The 16,608-nt window shown below is 33.9% G+C and overlaps 1 protein-coding gene across 1 annotated transcript; it reads left to right on the top strand.

Annotated features, from left to right (window-relative positions):
- Window positions 1-2,178: 2,178 nt before the first annotated feature.
- LOC142356034 (uncharacterized) lies at window positions 2,179-14,770 on the top strand (the record flags this gene model as incomplete). The annotated part of the gene is made up of 4 exons (XM_075408016.1): window positions 2,179-2,341; window positions 8,632-8,839; window positions 9,045-10,912; window positions 14,482-14,770. Coding segments are annotated over 4 exons (2,481 nt in total), but the record flags the coding sequence as incomplete, so codon positions are not given.
- Window positions 14,771-16,608: the final 1,838 nt, after the last annotated feature.

Below are 16,608 nucleotides of genomic sequence, written 5' to 3' on the forward strand. Positions count from 1 at the left end.
ATATATATATTAATATATATATATATATATATATATATATATAAATATAATATATATATATATATAATATATATATATATATATATATATATATATATATATATATACAAATATTTAATATTACAAAAGACCTAATGTTGTGAAGAAAGATCTAGGTTTTGAATGCTGGGAAAAATGTTTGCAAAATCGATTGAAACGTTGAGGTACAATTTAAATATAATTGCTCTCCAGGTTTAAACAAATATTGTAGACTCGTGTAGCCTTTTGAAAACAACTTAATTTTGATTTTTTTGACTTTCCAGTAACTTTTAGGTGTTTGATATTTTGTTTTCGTTTGTGGCTTTTTATTCTACACAAATTGAAACATCTGAGCACAAATATCGACATTTTACAATTAGAACTGAATTGAAAAATGCTCCAATATGGTTGTTCAACTACTAAATTCTTATTGTTGTTCTATAACAACCTTGAATGCTGTCATTAAGCCTTTAAGTTGCTTAATGAATTGCACCTCGACTAGCCCCCCCCCTCACACAGGGCAACTAACGCAGTTTATTATCTAGCCAAGCACATAGCATTCGCTCAACTTCATTAATTCGCTAGCGGGCTCTTTTCAACTCAGACCGTTTTTTGAAATCATCTTTAAACCTTATCATCGAATTGGTCAAAATTTTCCTTTTAAGAAATTTTTACTGAGAAAACCAAACTCGCTGTTGAGGTCTTCCTTAGGGCAAAGTGTACAAACATGTAACTGTGAACTTTCGTAACCAGAGTAGTATCTGTAAAAGAGGAGAGTAATATCTGAGGGATGAAATTAGTTTATGATGTTGAAGGTTATTTTTTTATGCTAGCGAAAGTGACCGGATGGTGCGTGTGAATTTTTCTCATATGGACTTGTACTGGTCAAATATATTAAAATTGATAAATCAGTCAAATTTCAAGTCTTGAATTAGTACTGTACCAGAGCTCTTCTAATGCCCTTTTTAGACTTGGTAAGTCTTGGATGAAGTCTTCAGTCTTGGACAGCCTTGGCCAGGACTTGACCCGTCGTGAATTGGCGTGGGCCATCATGACTTGACAAGTCTTGTATAGGTAGCTAATAACATAAGTTGATTATAGAAATAACATCATGCATAAATTCTGGCTTCCAAAATAGCGACAAAGATATTTTGATCAAGCTATCTACAAAACCTGTGAGGAGTAAATTTAAGAATGACGCGTATTCATTTATAACTCTTTGCTTGAAAAATATATATATATCTATAAATGATTATGTGCCACTTTTAAATTTACACCTTGCAGGTTTTGTAGATAGCTTGATCAAAATAGCATTGAAGCTATTTTGAAATCAGAAAAAAGCCTGATGTCATTTTTATAATCAACGTGTTTTATTAGCTGAGTGTTATTAGCTATTCAAGACTTGACAAGCCCCGCATTTCTTAAAACTTGAAACAAGACGTGATCAGCTCTTATCAAGGCAGATCAAAGCTTGAACAAGGCTAGAAACCTTTATGTTCTGTCTAATTTCCCGGGTCGAGGTTTGGTCAAAAAAATAATGTAAGATTAGCGATGCATAGCGGAGAAGAAATCTTTTTTTTTCACCGCAAAGCACCCGCATCTTTTAGCGTTGAATGAGGTAAATTTTTGTAAGATTTGCGGTTTTTAGCGGTGAAATTTTTTCACCTCATTCACTGGATTTCTTACAAAAAACAACCTGCCGTACAAGGTTTTGAACCTCTCAACTCCTTACTCCACTGCGCCATCTGTCACTTACTTCACTGCTATTTCCTGTGAATTTAAGATAATCATTGAAATTAGCGGTGAATATCTGTAAGATTTGCTATTTTAGCGAAGAAATTTTTTTCCCGCATTCTGTTGGTATAGCGGTGAAAAAAATTTTTTCACCGCATTCGGCTGGTAGCACTGAAAAATTTTACAAAAAGCTTAAAAGTTCTTTTTCACCGCATTCATCGCATTGAGCGCAAATCTTACACTTTTAACTCAAATTCACCGCAAATCTTACATCTTCTAGCAATTTTTGGCAGTGACACCTCGACCTGGGTTTTGAGTAAGTTGAGCGAAACTGCATGGGCTGACATTGCTGTATAGAATACGTTTGAGAACAAAGTAATCATTCGTTTGATATCTTTTTATATGTTAGGATAATGCGAGTTTCAGGAACCTCGAAAAGAGAGAGCACCAACGCATAAATCTAAAGTACCGATACAAGCAGAGAAAACGTCTCCTCGCTCCGGAAACTCCTCGAACGAGAAGCGGACGAAAGACACGGATGGGGGAGCCAACGATGAACGGAAGGAAGCATCTGATGGGAAGAAAAAAGGTTAGCACAACGCATATGCAAAAATAGGAGAACTAAAATGGCGGAGTTTTGAATTTTGTGTGAGAAGTGGTGTCTCAGGCTAGTGTCTCAGCTGAGCTATTGTCTCAGTTGCAATAAATCATTTCAGAGATAAATTTTAAGTCTTAGCGACAGAAACATACTTTTTTAATGCTATATATATATAGATCACCAAGTTTTAAATCAAAACAGTTTTTGGTGGTCATATTTCAAAATAATTGATATGAGAGGTATGTACTGCTGCCAATTATGTTGAAATTTTAAACAGTTTTAGCCTCCAAACACAAAACTCTGAACCAACAACAATAACTTTGGGAAAATTAATTTACAATGATGATGCTAATAACCCTAAAATTTTTGAAAAATTAGAACAATTGAAATGACAATGAGTAATCATTATTCGAGCCACCAAAAATATGAGAAAAAAAGAAAACTAAAATATACCAGTGTTTTCACCCATCTGAAGATAAACAGTAACCTGACTAAACGTCTCCGCTTCTTATTTCAATGAGTAAAATGCAGATATACCGATAGACCAATGTTTTGAAGATGACCCAATAAAGCATTATGAAAAGGTTTTTTTTTAAATGGCTTCCGTTATAACTCTAAAAATATCTAAAGTCTTGAAAAATGTCACAGTAAAATTATTATCCACTTGAACTAACTAACTAATTACATTTTCAAAAAAAATCAACGTAACCTCTTCGCCAACGTCGCGAGATGACACTGAGAAAAAAGTTGATAGTTTATTGTAGCTGTACTGATATTTAATACTGTTGGTTAAAAAAATTCGTTCCAAAAGGAAGGACTAAATTTGGCTTAACTTTTGTTCTGCTTTATGAAATTGTTGTTCTTCAAACAATAACTTCTTGAAGAAAAGAATTCCCGAAAACCTATCTTACGAAAAACAGCTGCCCAAGAAAAAGGTTGGAGAACTCTATAAACTGCTTAAACTAGTTGTACAACTGAAACCTTTATAAAATTTTGACTCTCTGTTCAAGGCTATGGTATTTTATCTAGTTTTCAGCCCCGCTATTTGGACCCAAGTTGTTTTCGTATTTTGTATTTTATGTATATTTCACAAATGTATTTCAAAATGTAGGATTATATTACACATATATTATAAGTAGTCACATTCCTATATGACGTAAACCATGAAACCAGTACTTATTTGTGAGTGCTTTTGACTTTATGCGTTTATTAGTTATTGAAAATTATTTCAGGGCTATTAATTGTTTTTAAACAAAATTCCTACCAATTGTTTTAGTCCTGTTATTTTTCTAAGCAAAGTTTTACGCAAAACAGGTTTTTCTCACACTCTTCTTCTTACCAATTGACTTCCTTTGCAAGAACAAAAAGATTACACCTTTAAGCCGCCGAGTAGTTTTTACAATAAGGTTTCCCTTTAAGCCGCCGAAAGAGGTGTTAAGCCGCCGAGTAGTTTTCGGAGCCGTACATTGTGCTAGAATCTAGAGATCATAGAAGCTGAACCAGAAGCAGAGCGTATCATAATGTGATGGTGTGAAGTGTGAGTCTATAGAGTCTGATCCCACTCCTCAAATTTGTTGGTTATGTTTTTGTTGCAAAACCTCTTTATAAACTTTTTTTTTATTTTTTCACTTTTGACATGAATTTTGTCGTCCTTGTGGTTTTAAGTAGAGATGGGCTAGTTTTGTCTTTTACTGTTTTTCTTAGCCAATGTATCTTTTAAAATTTTGTTGCAGTGAAGAAACCATTGAACTTTCGATGTGCCAAGTTCTGTTGAAACGCATATCGTGTTTGCGCTTCCTAGGGCCCATGATTTCTCTTATATATGATATAGGATTCTATGTTTTTATTAGTCAGCATCCTCTTGTCTCTTGTTTGATTAGTCACAAATTGAGCAGATATGGAAATTGAATTTTTTTGAGAATTTTTTTTGGAAAATAATTTTGAAATATAACCCGTAGAAGCTATTTGACAGCATTTGACTTCAATTTCAATCTTTTTGATATTGTTTTCTTTTAAAATTTTCATATTTTACTTTTAACATTTTATCTAGAATGCTTTAGCTTTTATTTGAGACGAACAACAGCACGCCTTCAGATTGGAAAAATTGTTTTCAATCAGCAACAGCTTTGGAAAGTTAGTTGCTGCCTTAAACCTAAGTCACGTTGGACCTCGAATGAATACCAGATCAATGAGTCTAACGGCAATTTTGTTTTGAATTCATCGTCACTATCAGTTTTTGTAGCAACAATTCGATTGTGCGCAAAATACTTAAAAATTTTTTTCTACACTCAGCAGTTGAATGTGTGTGCCTAACGTTGTCTCCTCACACAAAATTGAATTGATTGAACAAAATGGAACGAATAAAAAATAGTTATTCAATCCTTATGCCCTTCACGATTATTTTTACAAATTCATTGATATCAGGCTTATTGAAATCTGTCTAAACATAAAAATAATTCATTAAGAAGTAAACTGCATTTTAAAAATTTTTCCAAAGATAGTCACAGATTGAGGTGCCAGACCAAAGTGACCTCTGGTCACAGTGTTCCAGGCCAGAGTAATCTCTGATTGAACCATCTCAGACCAACGTAACCTCTGATCAGTCTGATGTGAGCTCGAAACTGTATGTGCTCGAACTGAGCTCAAACTACATCGTCATATTGCAAGGCCCTGATAATTGTCCAGAAGTTTATGCTCCTGAAATTACCTCTGATTAGACTATCGTACACTCGAAAGTCACTCGTGATTAGACTAGTGTACGCTCTAATCCACTATTGATCAGACTCAATTGCGCTTGAAATCGCCTCTAAGCAGACCCAGTTGCGCTAAAAAACACTTTCTCATCAGACTAATATGCACCTGAATCTAATTGTGATCACCACCATAGAAGTAAATGACCTCTATTGAGACCAAAATTATACCATTGTCCATTGTCGCAGTGCATGTATCCAGCCTGAGTCTCATCGGATGTCGCTCTGGCAACTCGACCTTAGGTCTCTAACTGTTCTAATGTTTGTTCAACTCATACCACACATTGGATCAGGGTTTCTGCACAAGTAAAATCATGCTTTAAAAATTGTACGCAGCTTTTCATTATAACTTTTTGAAATAAAAGTTTCTGAATTATTTTTAGCATCAAATTGACATTAAATTTAGTACTTGATAAAATGCGAAAAGATGCAACATAGATATTTAACAAGGTTCAGTAATGTGCGTTTGCAATTACTCCGCTCATCCGTAATCTTGACTTAATTGACTACCAAATGAAGAAGAGATAGAAAACTTTCAAAAACATACATATCGTTCAACAAACACTAATGGAAAAAAATACCACTTTAGAGGGCGATGAAAAGTGCTGACAGGACGACTAGAAAAAACGGTCGAAAAATTCAAATAGCAAACATTAATTAGGACTAAAAATCTATGCCCATTTTGAAAAAAGAAGTAAAATCAAACTCGCTTCAGATAAAACCTCAACAAAGCAAATCATCCTATACTTCATTAGAAAAGATATGGGACCTATACGTTTCTGTTTTTGAAAGCAATTAAATTCAAAGTGATAAAAAAAATCATTATGTTTTAACTTAAATCATTAAAATGTTTTTGTATATATCTCCATAGAAAGCAATTTAGACCTATCATTATCCAGCTTACGTCATAAGACTACAAAAAGAAGGACAAAGATCGCAAAACTGAAAAAAGCATCTAAACTGATAAAACCATAAGTTTTTTACTAAGAACAATAAAAAATGTTCAAATGCAAAATTTTCAACGCCAATGGGACCTCTCATTAATGTCATAATTTAAAAAGAAGACAACAATACGAAAAAATGTACAAATATGATAGAATTACAAACAATTTATAAAAATCTCGTAATAACAAGGCCGAGGATCAATTGTTTGAAAGTAATATCGCTATAAAGAAAACTTATAGCTCACTGGAAGCGCCTTGTGATCTGTCGCTACAGAGACTAAGCTACAAATCGATCAAAGATGATTAAAAAATGGCGAAGCTAAAAATCCAAATGTTTTTGAAAATAATTATTTTCAAAAGTCATAACAAAAAAATTCAACTAATAGAAATAAATAACTTAAAATACCTCAGGAAACATTTGCTCCAGTTAATGAGAAAAAGTCGCAAGATAACAAAATAACAAGAAAAACAGGCACAAGCCAAAACTTCACAAAAAATTTTACAAAATCACGGTGTTGAAGTCATTATGATTAACTGTAGGATGCTATCTGCAAGAACTGTAAAACGTCTTTTGCTCCTCACTTGAAGATCAAAGAATCGTCCTTAGAAAAGGAATACGTAGAAATGACAACAAAATAAAAACCAAAAACTGAACAAAAACCATAACCCGAAAAATTCTAACGAAATTAAATGGTCAAAGCCATCAGTAAAAATTTCAGAAAAATTAATATTTTAATCAAAAAAGTAGTCGAGACTTTTTTTGGTGAGGTTCGGTTACATGAGGGCAAAGATGAGAGCAAAAGGGGGACAGTTGGATAAGTCGTATATTTTTCTAAATTCTCCTGAAAGTCCTTAAAACAATTAGCTAAAAACCGAAATCGTTCAATAGAATCAATTATACGTCATGATATAGCAATCTAGACCTATATTTATCAGTTAAATGCCGAAACATCAAAACGAATAACAAAGCCAGGTAAAAATAAAAGCATCAGTAAATTTTGCGAGGGAACTGTGTCTCAGCCCACAAAACAAACTATTCGACTAGAACTTTTTAGATAGTCAGTCGCCGTTTTTGTCAACGTTGAGCCTTTTTCAACAGCGTTCTTTCATTTGGACCTGTCAATAGTGTAAAAAGTCGACAAAGAAACAAGGTGAATCCTATAAATTTTGCAATTATTTTTAAAAATCTTTTTTTTTTTGAAAACTCGTAGTATCGAAAGCAAGAAACCATTAGTTATATTTAAAACCGTTACATACAATAATTTCAAAATCGCGAGATTTGTGTTTTGGCCTGCCTTTACTGATACTACGCCAGAATTCGAGAGAACTAAGATAAACAAGTGGCAAAGTTCAAAAATTCACCGACACTTTCTTAAAACAAATATATTCAAAGTCATAAGAGACATTAGATAACAACTGAAAGCACAGTCCAGGCTCACTTAGAGCTCCTCAAGAAGCGAATTGGATCATTATTAGGGGACCAAGTCAATGTATTACAAAAGAGTATAACAAATTATAGCAAAACATAAGAAGCCCATAAAATTTTACGAAAACATTTGCTCAAAACCGTAAAAACCAGAGCTCAAATCCGAAACCATATTATGTTTTTGGGCCTCATTTTTTATGTAAATATTGTCTGTCAAAAATTGAGCCTTGATTTGATATTCTTGTCAGTTATTAACATAAAAAGATACGAATCTGGAAACATTTTGAAAAAAAGGCCGCGCCCAAAAAAATTTTTTTTACTGTGCAGTCCTTGGTGAGATCAACATCAGCCTTGATATCACTCTGCGTCTGCGAAAACAGTTAATTGTCCGAACGATTGCGAATTACATCAGTTTTTAAACAAAATATCAAATATAAATAACGCTTTTTGTATAATTATTAAGTTTATTTTGCAAAAAAATGGAAGAATTATGATTCCAGAATCTCTTAAATACTCTTCAGCTTTTAGGTGCCTATGTCCAGCAAGTTTAAAGAAAGTTGGCTAAAAATTCATGTTTGATCCAATTTTTGATGAAAAATGTCTGAATTTTGAAAAAAGTTTTCTGAGTTTTTGATAATAAATAGCCAAAAAACTGGGTTCAAACAAATCAGCAACCCTCCTTGATCTTTGAGGATTGCACCAATAATATTCCGATAACAATTTTAACTATTTTTAGAAAAATTGGCCAAAATTTGTTTAAAAAAATACGGAAAATATGATTATAAACAACGGAATTCCGTCTACTATTCACATAACTTAAGATCTCGATAACTCCCTATAAGAAACGAAATTCAAAAAAATCTCTGTTCAATTCTATTTTCTGCGCGGGACGGGCTTTCTAATGATACCACTCACAACTTTCTATGATTGGTCAAATTTGACTGAGGAAAGAATCCATTTGAGTATATAGTTCTTCCCCACACTAAAGCAAGCTTAATGAGCACATTATCATCATATCATTGAAATATCTAATGTATCATGTCTTTATTCCTGTTGAATATTACATTATGTGCTGTGGCGTTTTCTCAAATTAAATTAATTGAACGTTATAATTGACTTATGGATGTCAGACCTTACCTTTGCAAGAAAGCTCTTTTTTAGATAGACAATCGCTTCAAATGAGGGGTAGAGACTTAAAAGAGAGAAAGAAGGAAAAGGAGAGAAAGAAAAAGAAGAAACGAGAGGAGAATTCAAAGACACCTGAGAGTAAAAGATACAAAGGTAGATCATTGTCAAAATCTTCATCGTCAACATCATCATCGTCGTCATCATCTGACGAAATAGAAAAACGACCGAAGAACTTAACTCCGTGATTCTAAAATTTAATCCGCAGTCATGATTCCTTCGTTTTTTAAAATTACTTAATATCTTTTTAGTTTATGTACACAATTAGGGAAGTCTTGAAAGAAACAATTTGCTTCCTCCAGTTCTCAGATGATGTCGCAAAATTCTTTATAAACCTCGTTTAAGATTTTCTCGGTAAAATTCTGGTAAAATAATTTTGGAATCACTAGTGTAGCAACTGATGAGAACATAAGTAACCGAAAGGACGAACCGAAGAGAAAGAAAAGGATACGGGTTCGCAGGGAAAAACCTAAGGAAGAGTCCAACAAACAAGGTACTCAGTCTTCTGAGCAAAACGTTCCTAGTCCTCGCAGGGAATTCAAACCCAAGGAACCGAAGCGTCAATTAATTGAAAAGATTGATGACAACGATGAAAGAAACCAGAACATGGCGAAATTGGCTAAAACTGGAAGAAAGGGAGGCGATAAAAACACGGAAAAAATTGACAAGACCAATTTGAGCCCACAAAAGCAAACAGATTTCCGTGGAGAGGATGACTCAACATCGGGCGAGGCGAAGCCAGGAGAGCCCAATGACATAGAGCAAAACCCCCAAAATGTCAAGGAGAGTCACGAAAATTCAGAAAACTTTTTTGATCAGAATGAAAATTTTATTTATGGGGCGGAAAGCGATAAAGGGAGAAAACACCTAGGAGATGGAATAATTGTTGATCACGAAGAAGAGGAACCTTTGAGGGAGACAAACGCCTCATATCCAAAAACTTCGACTAAATTGAGTGGCGAAAAGGAGGGAAAAGACAACGATTCCTACAAACATTCAAACACAGTCAACGATGAATCAAATAGCCAGATCCAACGAAGTGCAACAATCGATGAGAGGGACTCCGAAATAAGAGACAGCGTCTATGAAGAGATCCCATCAGAAACTGAGAAAACCGAAAGTCAGAAACCAGTGAATCAAGAGAATCATGGCGATTATCACGAGGACTACTTAGAAGATTTGGAATACGAAGCTAAGAAAGATCAAGATGAACCGGAAGATCAAGAAAATCACTGGAAAATTCGAGATCAAGATGAACAACCGGAAGATCATCTAGTAGATCTAGAAGATCAACTGAAAGATCATGAAGGACATTCAGAAGACCTAGAAGATCAACTGAAAGATCATGAAGATCATCAGAAAGATCTAGAAGCTCAACCGGAAGATCATGAAGACCATCCAGAAGATCTAGAAGATCAATCGGAAAATCATGAAGATCATCAAGAAGATCTAGAAGATCAATCGGAAAATTATGAAGATCATCAAGAAGATCTAGAAGCTCAACTGGAAGATCGTGATGACCATCCAGAAGATCTAGATGATCAATCGAAAGATCAAGAAGACCTTCCAAACGATATGGAAGATCATCAAGATCAGGAGGACCACCAAAAATTCCCAGAGGAGAAATCAGAATATCATGAAGACCAATTAGACGAACAAAAGGAGAAGTCAGAAGATCGGACTGATCGACCGGAAGATCAAGAATATCAATCTGAGTATGCACAGAACCATCTTGAAGATAATTCGAAAAAAGAAGAGAAGCATCAGAGCCTAATAACCTCTGAAGTTGAAGAAGATTCCCCAAATGAAGCAAAGCCAACCAGCAAAGATTATGAAACAAATGAGCAAAATGCCAAGCAACAAACAATTTCTGAAAGCCAAGAAAAAATATCGTTGCCAAATGATGTCGATAAAGAGCGTGAAAATAGCCCAGAGCAACAAAGTCAGTTTAGCAATGAAGGCAGTCGATCGGGAGTTGCAAATAAATTATCAGAAGCAAGTAAGAAAACAGGTTCGATTGTAAGCAGTGAAAAAGAAAAAGCAATGGAATCAGTTAATTTTGACGAGGCTTTGCCTGGAAGTCATAGCATGTCAAAATCATTAATCGAACAGTCAGAAGATGACAGAGATGAAGTTGCACAAGAAGGAACAGAAGAAGAGTTACTTTATGATATTGCCTACAACTCACCGCCACCCCAGGAGAATGAATATGAAAGCATCACGTCAAAAATCCAGGACGATCAGAGAAACAACTCAGGTAAAGGCAAATTTTTCAGGTCTTTTCTGTTTGTGCCCCCAGAACGTTACGCAACCCCCAGTTATTACATACAGAATTATTGTGCAAAAATATGGCACGTGTGCCTAGGGGTACAATTATTATACACTTAGATGAGTGGGGGGGGGGGGGGGCGCAAAGAGCAAGGATCAGAGTTTTCAATTGCTAATTTGCTATCAAATAACTTTTAATGAGATACATTCAAGGCGCTGTGATGCCGTGATACTCCTATTGGAGACACTAAAATCCAAAAACACCTGTTTGGTGCTAATCAGTGATCACAAATGTTCAAGGTTCAATAAAAAAAACCGTCGAGGTCATTTTGCCCCACTATGTTTTTATTAAATCGACATAAATACATTTTTGGAACGGGTTGGCTGATGAAGTTATTTATCCAAAAGCGCCAGATCAGGAAATAGGTCCTTCATTTGATCAAAACATCCATTGGTCGACAGTTTTTTGAAGTTGACAGTAGTCTTAGTCAAGATCAAGCTCTTTCTGGAATTTTTGACAAATTCGAATTTTTGACAAAATTTGAGTTTATAATTTTGATGAGTTATGGTCCTCAAATTGTCAAATTAATCGCTTTATTGATTAGTTTCAGTCTCATTGAGCTGAAAAAAGTTGCTATTGAGCTGAGATGTTGTAAAAATGAACATCGAATTGTGAGAACACGAAATTTATCTTTCCTAAATCTTGAGGTCCAACTATTTTTCAGATATAATGTTAGTAATTTCAAAAGGTTTAACATTGTTTGCCTAGAGCGCTGCAATTGAATAAATTTAAGAGTTAATTTTTCGTTAGTTTTGTTTTCTTATCATACCTCTTGTGCTGTTTGTTCAAAATTCATCAAATAGTGGAAGTTTCTTTTAATCATATAAAGTTAACAGGCTCAGTAGACTCTAGAAAATTCAGCAGTTGAGCATAGGAGTGTGAGCATGTGAGCAATTGAGTAGATGAGCATAGGAGCTGGTTACTACGATCCCTAGTTGATAGAGGATGGTTCTCTTGTAGGATTCTGGCAGACTCTTACAACACCATGCATCCTCTGGCAGAAAGTTCTGCCAGATTCCTACATTCAACCATTTTTCATCTAAACATTTTTCTGCCAAATTCCTACAAGATAACTATTTCTGATCAGATTCTGGTTTATAAGAAAAAAAACTAAAAATTTTGTGAATGTGCTTTATGAACAATATAAACGAACCAAGAGTTATAAACAAAAAATTAACAAAAATAGAAAACCGCCATATCAAGCATTTTTTTATCAACCTTTTGTTAGTACTTTCAAATTTCTTATTACTCTTTTAGTCCATCAATAAAGAAACTGCACTGCAGGTCTTAAAAACTAAAAATGAACCGATTAGATATTATCAACCAGTTACATCGCAGCCAAACCGGAACAAACTCTTTTAGTTTTTTTTTCAGAATTTAACTAGATAACACCTTTTCTAGCAGAATCTAGCAAGATTCCGCCAGATAATCATTTTTTGGCAGAATCAGAAAGACAAAGATATCCATCCGGTCTCGACTAGGGATTACTTTCTTCAATTTTCAAGTGTATTTGAGCAAAACACAGAACATACCCGATTAGACGAAAATTTTTTGATATTTCCAGCAGCTTGAGACAATATTGGTGCAATAACATTTTTCAAAAATATCAGTGCAGTAGTTAGACAATTTTGCCTGATTTTATTGGTGTTAGTGTATTGACAAATAAATTTTTAGGGTTTCTAATTACGTACAAAAAGTAAACTAAAATGCATGACAAAAGTCTTCTACCAAACACTAATTTAGAGCAGTTTTTGTTAAAAGTAATGAAGTAATTTTAATCGAGTGAGTTTGGCCCACTTTTGTCAGATATTTCAAATTTACAGCCTGAATCTTCTAATTTAAAGCTGTCCAGAATTGATTCATTGTTCACTATTTCATACTGCAGCTCGAGATTCTTTTGACAGTTTTATTTTAGAGAAATGACACTCCAATGGTTTACAGATAAGTTTTCACTGAAATGTTTGATAAACATCTGTAATTATTTTCCGTTTTTTTCCTCTGATTATTTCTTGTTTAGTTTATCTCTGAAAGGAATTGGTGTGTGATTTTCTTTCCTCGTTTTTCTATGTATGCACGGTTTCTGTTGATTTTTGATTGAAGGACAATTATTTTTGAAAAAAAATACTTCTCTTGTACGTTCTGTTGCCAATAGTTGCTCTGGAGCTGAAACTTGTGAAAAACTTTTATCTGATATTTTATCAGTTTTTGTTATAAGGTTTGACTCCTAATTATGATTTTTTGCTCCGTTTTGTTTCAAATTAAATAGTGTAGGTATGTCGGAGGTTAATGTAGGGGAATGCCGGTTCTCTTTATTGCCTAGTAGAGGAAGAATTTGTTTCACTTTACAGCTTACAGATTGTTAAAGATTTTGCGTGACATTTTTTGACTCGTCTAGGCAAGTTCTCCGTTTGTTCTTTTTCTTCTCGAAGTGCTTTTGAGAAGCGGTTGCGAAACAATCAAGAACAAAAAGAGTCTGTAAACGGGATAAACCCATGAAGCCCAAGATGCCTGCTACTTGATCTTTGTTCTTATAAGTCTTAGTTACTATCTTTAAATATCTTAGTTACTATCTTTAAATTTGTTTGGTAATAATACTAGCCCCATGAAATGTTTCATTAAAAAACAAAGGTGTATTCAGCTAAATATGAAGTCAAAATAGTTTGCACTTTAAAAACGTTTTCGCACAATAATAAGTTTTGTTTCTGTTCTTTCAATCCTATTAGGGGTTAAGGGAATCAATGAGGACTATTTTCCGTCAATTTGCAGGGTATTTTGATTTTTTTAATTGGTACTTTTCATTTTGAAGGAAATTATGTTGTAATAATTATTGCAATAGTAGTGAGTAGTATCTACTCCGTTTACTTAATTGATTTTATTCGTTGATTTGAAAAAAAATCGTTGTTCAAAAATTTGTTGAAAAATTGATTTTTGTCTCTCTCAAAATTGGTCATAAAATGTAGTGGTTAAGTTTTCTCGGCACTTATAACATCACTCACTTCAAGGTTTTATTTTGTTCAACTATCAATTGACCTATTCTGTTAAAAAACAATACTTCTAATTAATTGTTCTCAAATGAATCTTGCAGCAATTATAGTAGTCCTGTCGGTCTTTTTAATGGGATTTTCCGTGTGACCAATTTTTTGTCTGACCCATTTGACTTTTCGTCCTTAAAAATGGGATAAACAGGTAGCGCCCAGCGGCCATTAAGTGCTCTTAGAGTTTTTTCAGCTCACTAGTCTCCAAGTATGTGATTCTCAGAACCTGTTTTGGAGACCTATACTTACGGTGTGAAGAGTGGTTCTTAGAGGTTGACCCCCGCAACCCCCCCCCCCCCCCCCCTCCCATCCACAACACCCATGCACGTACTCACTCTCTGCAGGGACTAGTTTTTCTGAGAATGAAATAGTCTGTAAGGTATGATCTAAAATTACTGATGAATTTCTAATAGTTTTTCAATTCAAAATTGAACAAATGATGAAGAAACAATGATTTTTCAGAAAGTAACCCCGAAGTGCAACAAAAAGCTCCTGAAGACGAAGAAAGTGCAAAAAATGAAGAGTTACCAGCTGAAATTTACAAGCGAAAAACCTCAACAGACCAGGAGGGAATAAAGGATGAAGAAGAGGGCGACGAAGACGAAAACTTTTACGAAGAAATAAAGGAGTCGCAATCTGATAGGAATAGTTCCAAAAGGTCCGATAAAAGCAACAACAGGAAAAATGATAGTCCAACGATCTAGGTCAGAAAAATGTGGAAACCAAGTAAACATAGTAATTTATTCAAACAAAAACTTTCTGCTCGGATTTTTTTTAGCAGCTGATGAAAGCTAGATATAGCTAAGGGCCGCCTTATTATCATTGTCCATAGCTGTTTTAATAGCAATCAGACATTTTTTTGCTGTTTCTTAAAAGTTGTTTTTGGCAAACGAAATAAGCTATAATTCTTTACTACATGAAAATTTCTACCATTTCCCATCTATTTTTTGTCGAATTATCGGTTTCAAGTCATAAGCATTACTTTTTTAACCGTATTTATGTAAGTATCAGGCAGTTTGTAGCCTGAAACAACAAAATCAGTCTTTTTTGCAATTGAAGTTTAGCAGCGCCTAACAATCAATTTTATAAACAACTGAATGAAATACAAAAACACTATTTCTCATAATGTGCCACAACTGGCTAATGAGAAAGCCTAATCTGCATTGTTGTCTCCAGTCTAGACCAGGCAGTTATCGTGCAAGATTCTGCCAGAATCTTCCAAAAACAATTTATTTTGCAAGGTCTCGCAGAAAAATATTTATCTTGCTAGAGTCTTGCAAGTTCGTTCCGGTAAGCTATCCTCTGATTGGCTCTCGCTCAAGAGACACATTTAATTTTGAGGAGAAATTTCCTAAGATCAAACTGCGTGTTTTATTAGGAAATAAAAAGAAAATAAATAGTTTTTTAATCTGGAAATTTAAATACAAGTCTTCAATTGAGTACTATTATCACAAAATAAATTACTATAAAAAATTCCCCTTTTTTACTTTATCTTGATATACACAGATATACGTTTAAATTACATTTTCTGAAAAAAATATTTTATTTTCTTTTACATCTAAAATAGTTTCGAATCATTCAATTCTGCTGCGTGTGGTTCCGCTTTGTTGTCTCTGCCCAAAAATGTGAACTTTCAAAGCTTGTAACTTTTTAATTTTTCCGAACTTCTAAACACCTTAGAAAAAATTTCGAGCAAATCTCTTGCTGTCTGAATTACTTGTACTAATGACTTCGCCTTGTAGAGTCTTGTGCAAACAATTGGTTGAATTGCAAGATTCTGGCAGAAAAACTTATTTTGCCAGATTTTGGAAGAAAAATGGTTGTCTTTTAAGATTCTGGCAGAAAACTGTTATCTTGCAAGATTCTGGCAGAAATCTTTTAGGAATATACATTTTCTTGCAAGAATCTGACAGAACTTTCCAGAATCTTGCAAGATAACCATTAGATTTCCAATCGGAATGTTAAAAAAAGATCCAATATGATTATTTTTGTTAAAAAAACAAGTGCACTCAAGTTTAACTAGTTTGAGTCACATTGAAGGTTAAAATGTAATTTCAACAAAATGAAACTTCACTATAACATTCCCAAATGTCTCGTGAAGTCGAATCTAAAAAGGTAATTGCCGATTGATCAGGTATTTGAATCAGAGAATACCAATAAATAAAGCAAAAAATAGAAGGCAATTGACGGTAGGAAAGGTTTCCAAATATTCAATGGCGCAGCTTTTTTGAAAACGCAAACATTAATTATTAGAATATTGTAAAAACTACTGAAAATCACACATACTGCTTTTCGCTTACGTACAACATTAAGAGCGTTGTTTAAGATAACGTGACATTTTAAATACCTGGAAGAGAAAATATTAAAAGATATGATAAATTTTCACTTATCAAGATGAGCGAGAAGTTGATGCATATAGTCCAATCCAAAGAAAATTTCCAATTTGTGGCCCAATCAAATACTACCCAAAGAGAAAATCAGCAACTGTTAAAGCACGCGTATTTTTTAAATTGCGTATACAATTTAAAATATGCATAAGGAGGCTGATTATCACATTTTCTTCCTCCTTTATACAAGACATAGGCTTGA

This window comes from Convolutriloba macropyga, unplaced genomic scaffold, assembly GCF_964194025.1.
Source record: "Convolutriloba macropyga unplaced genomic scaffold, txConMacr16.3 SCAFFOLD_5536, whole genome shotgun sequence".
In the NCBI taxonomy this organism is placed as follows: domain Eukaryota; kingdom Metazoa; phylum Xenacoelomorpha; order Acoela; family Convolutidae; genus Convolutriloba; species Convolutriloba macropyga.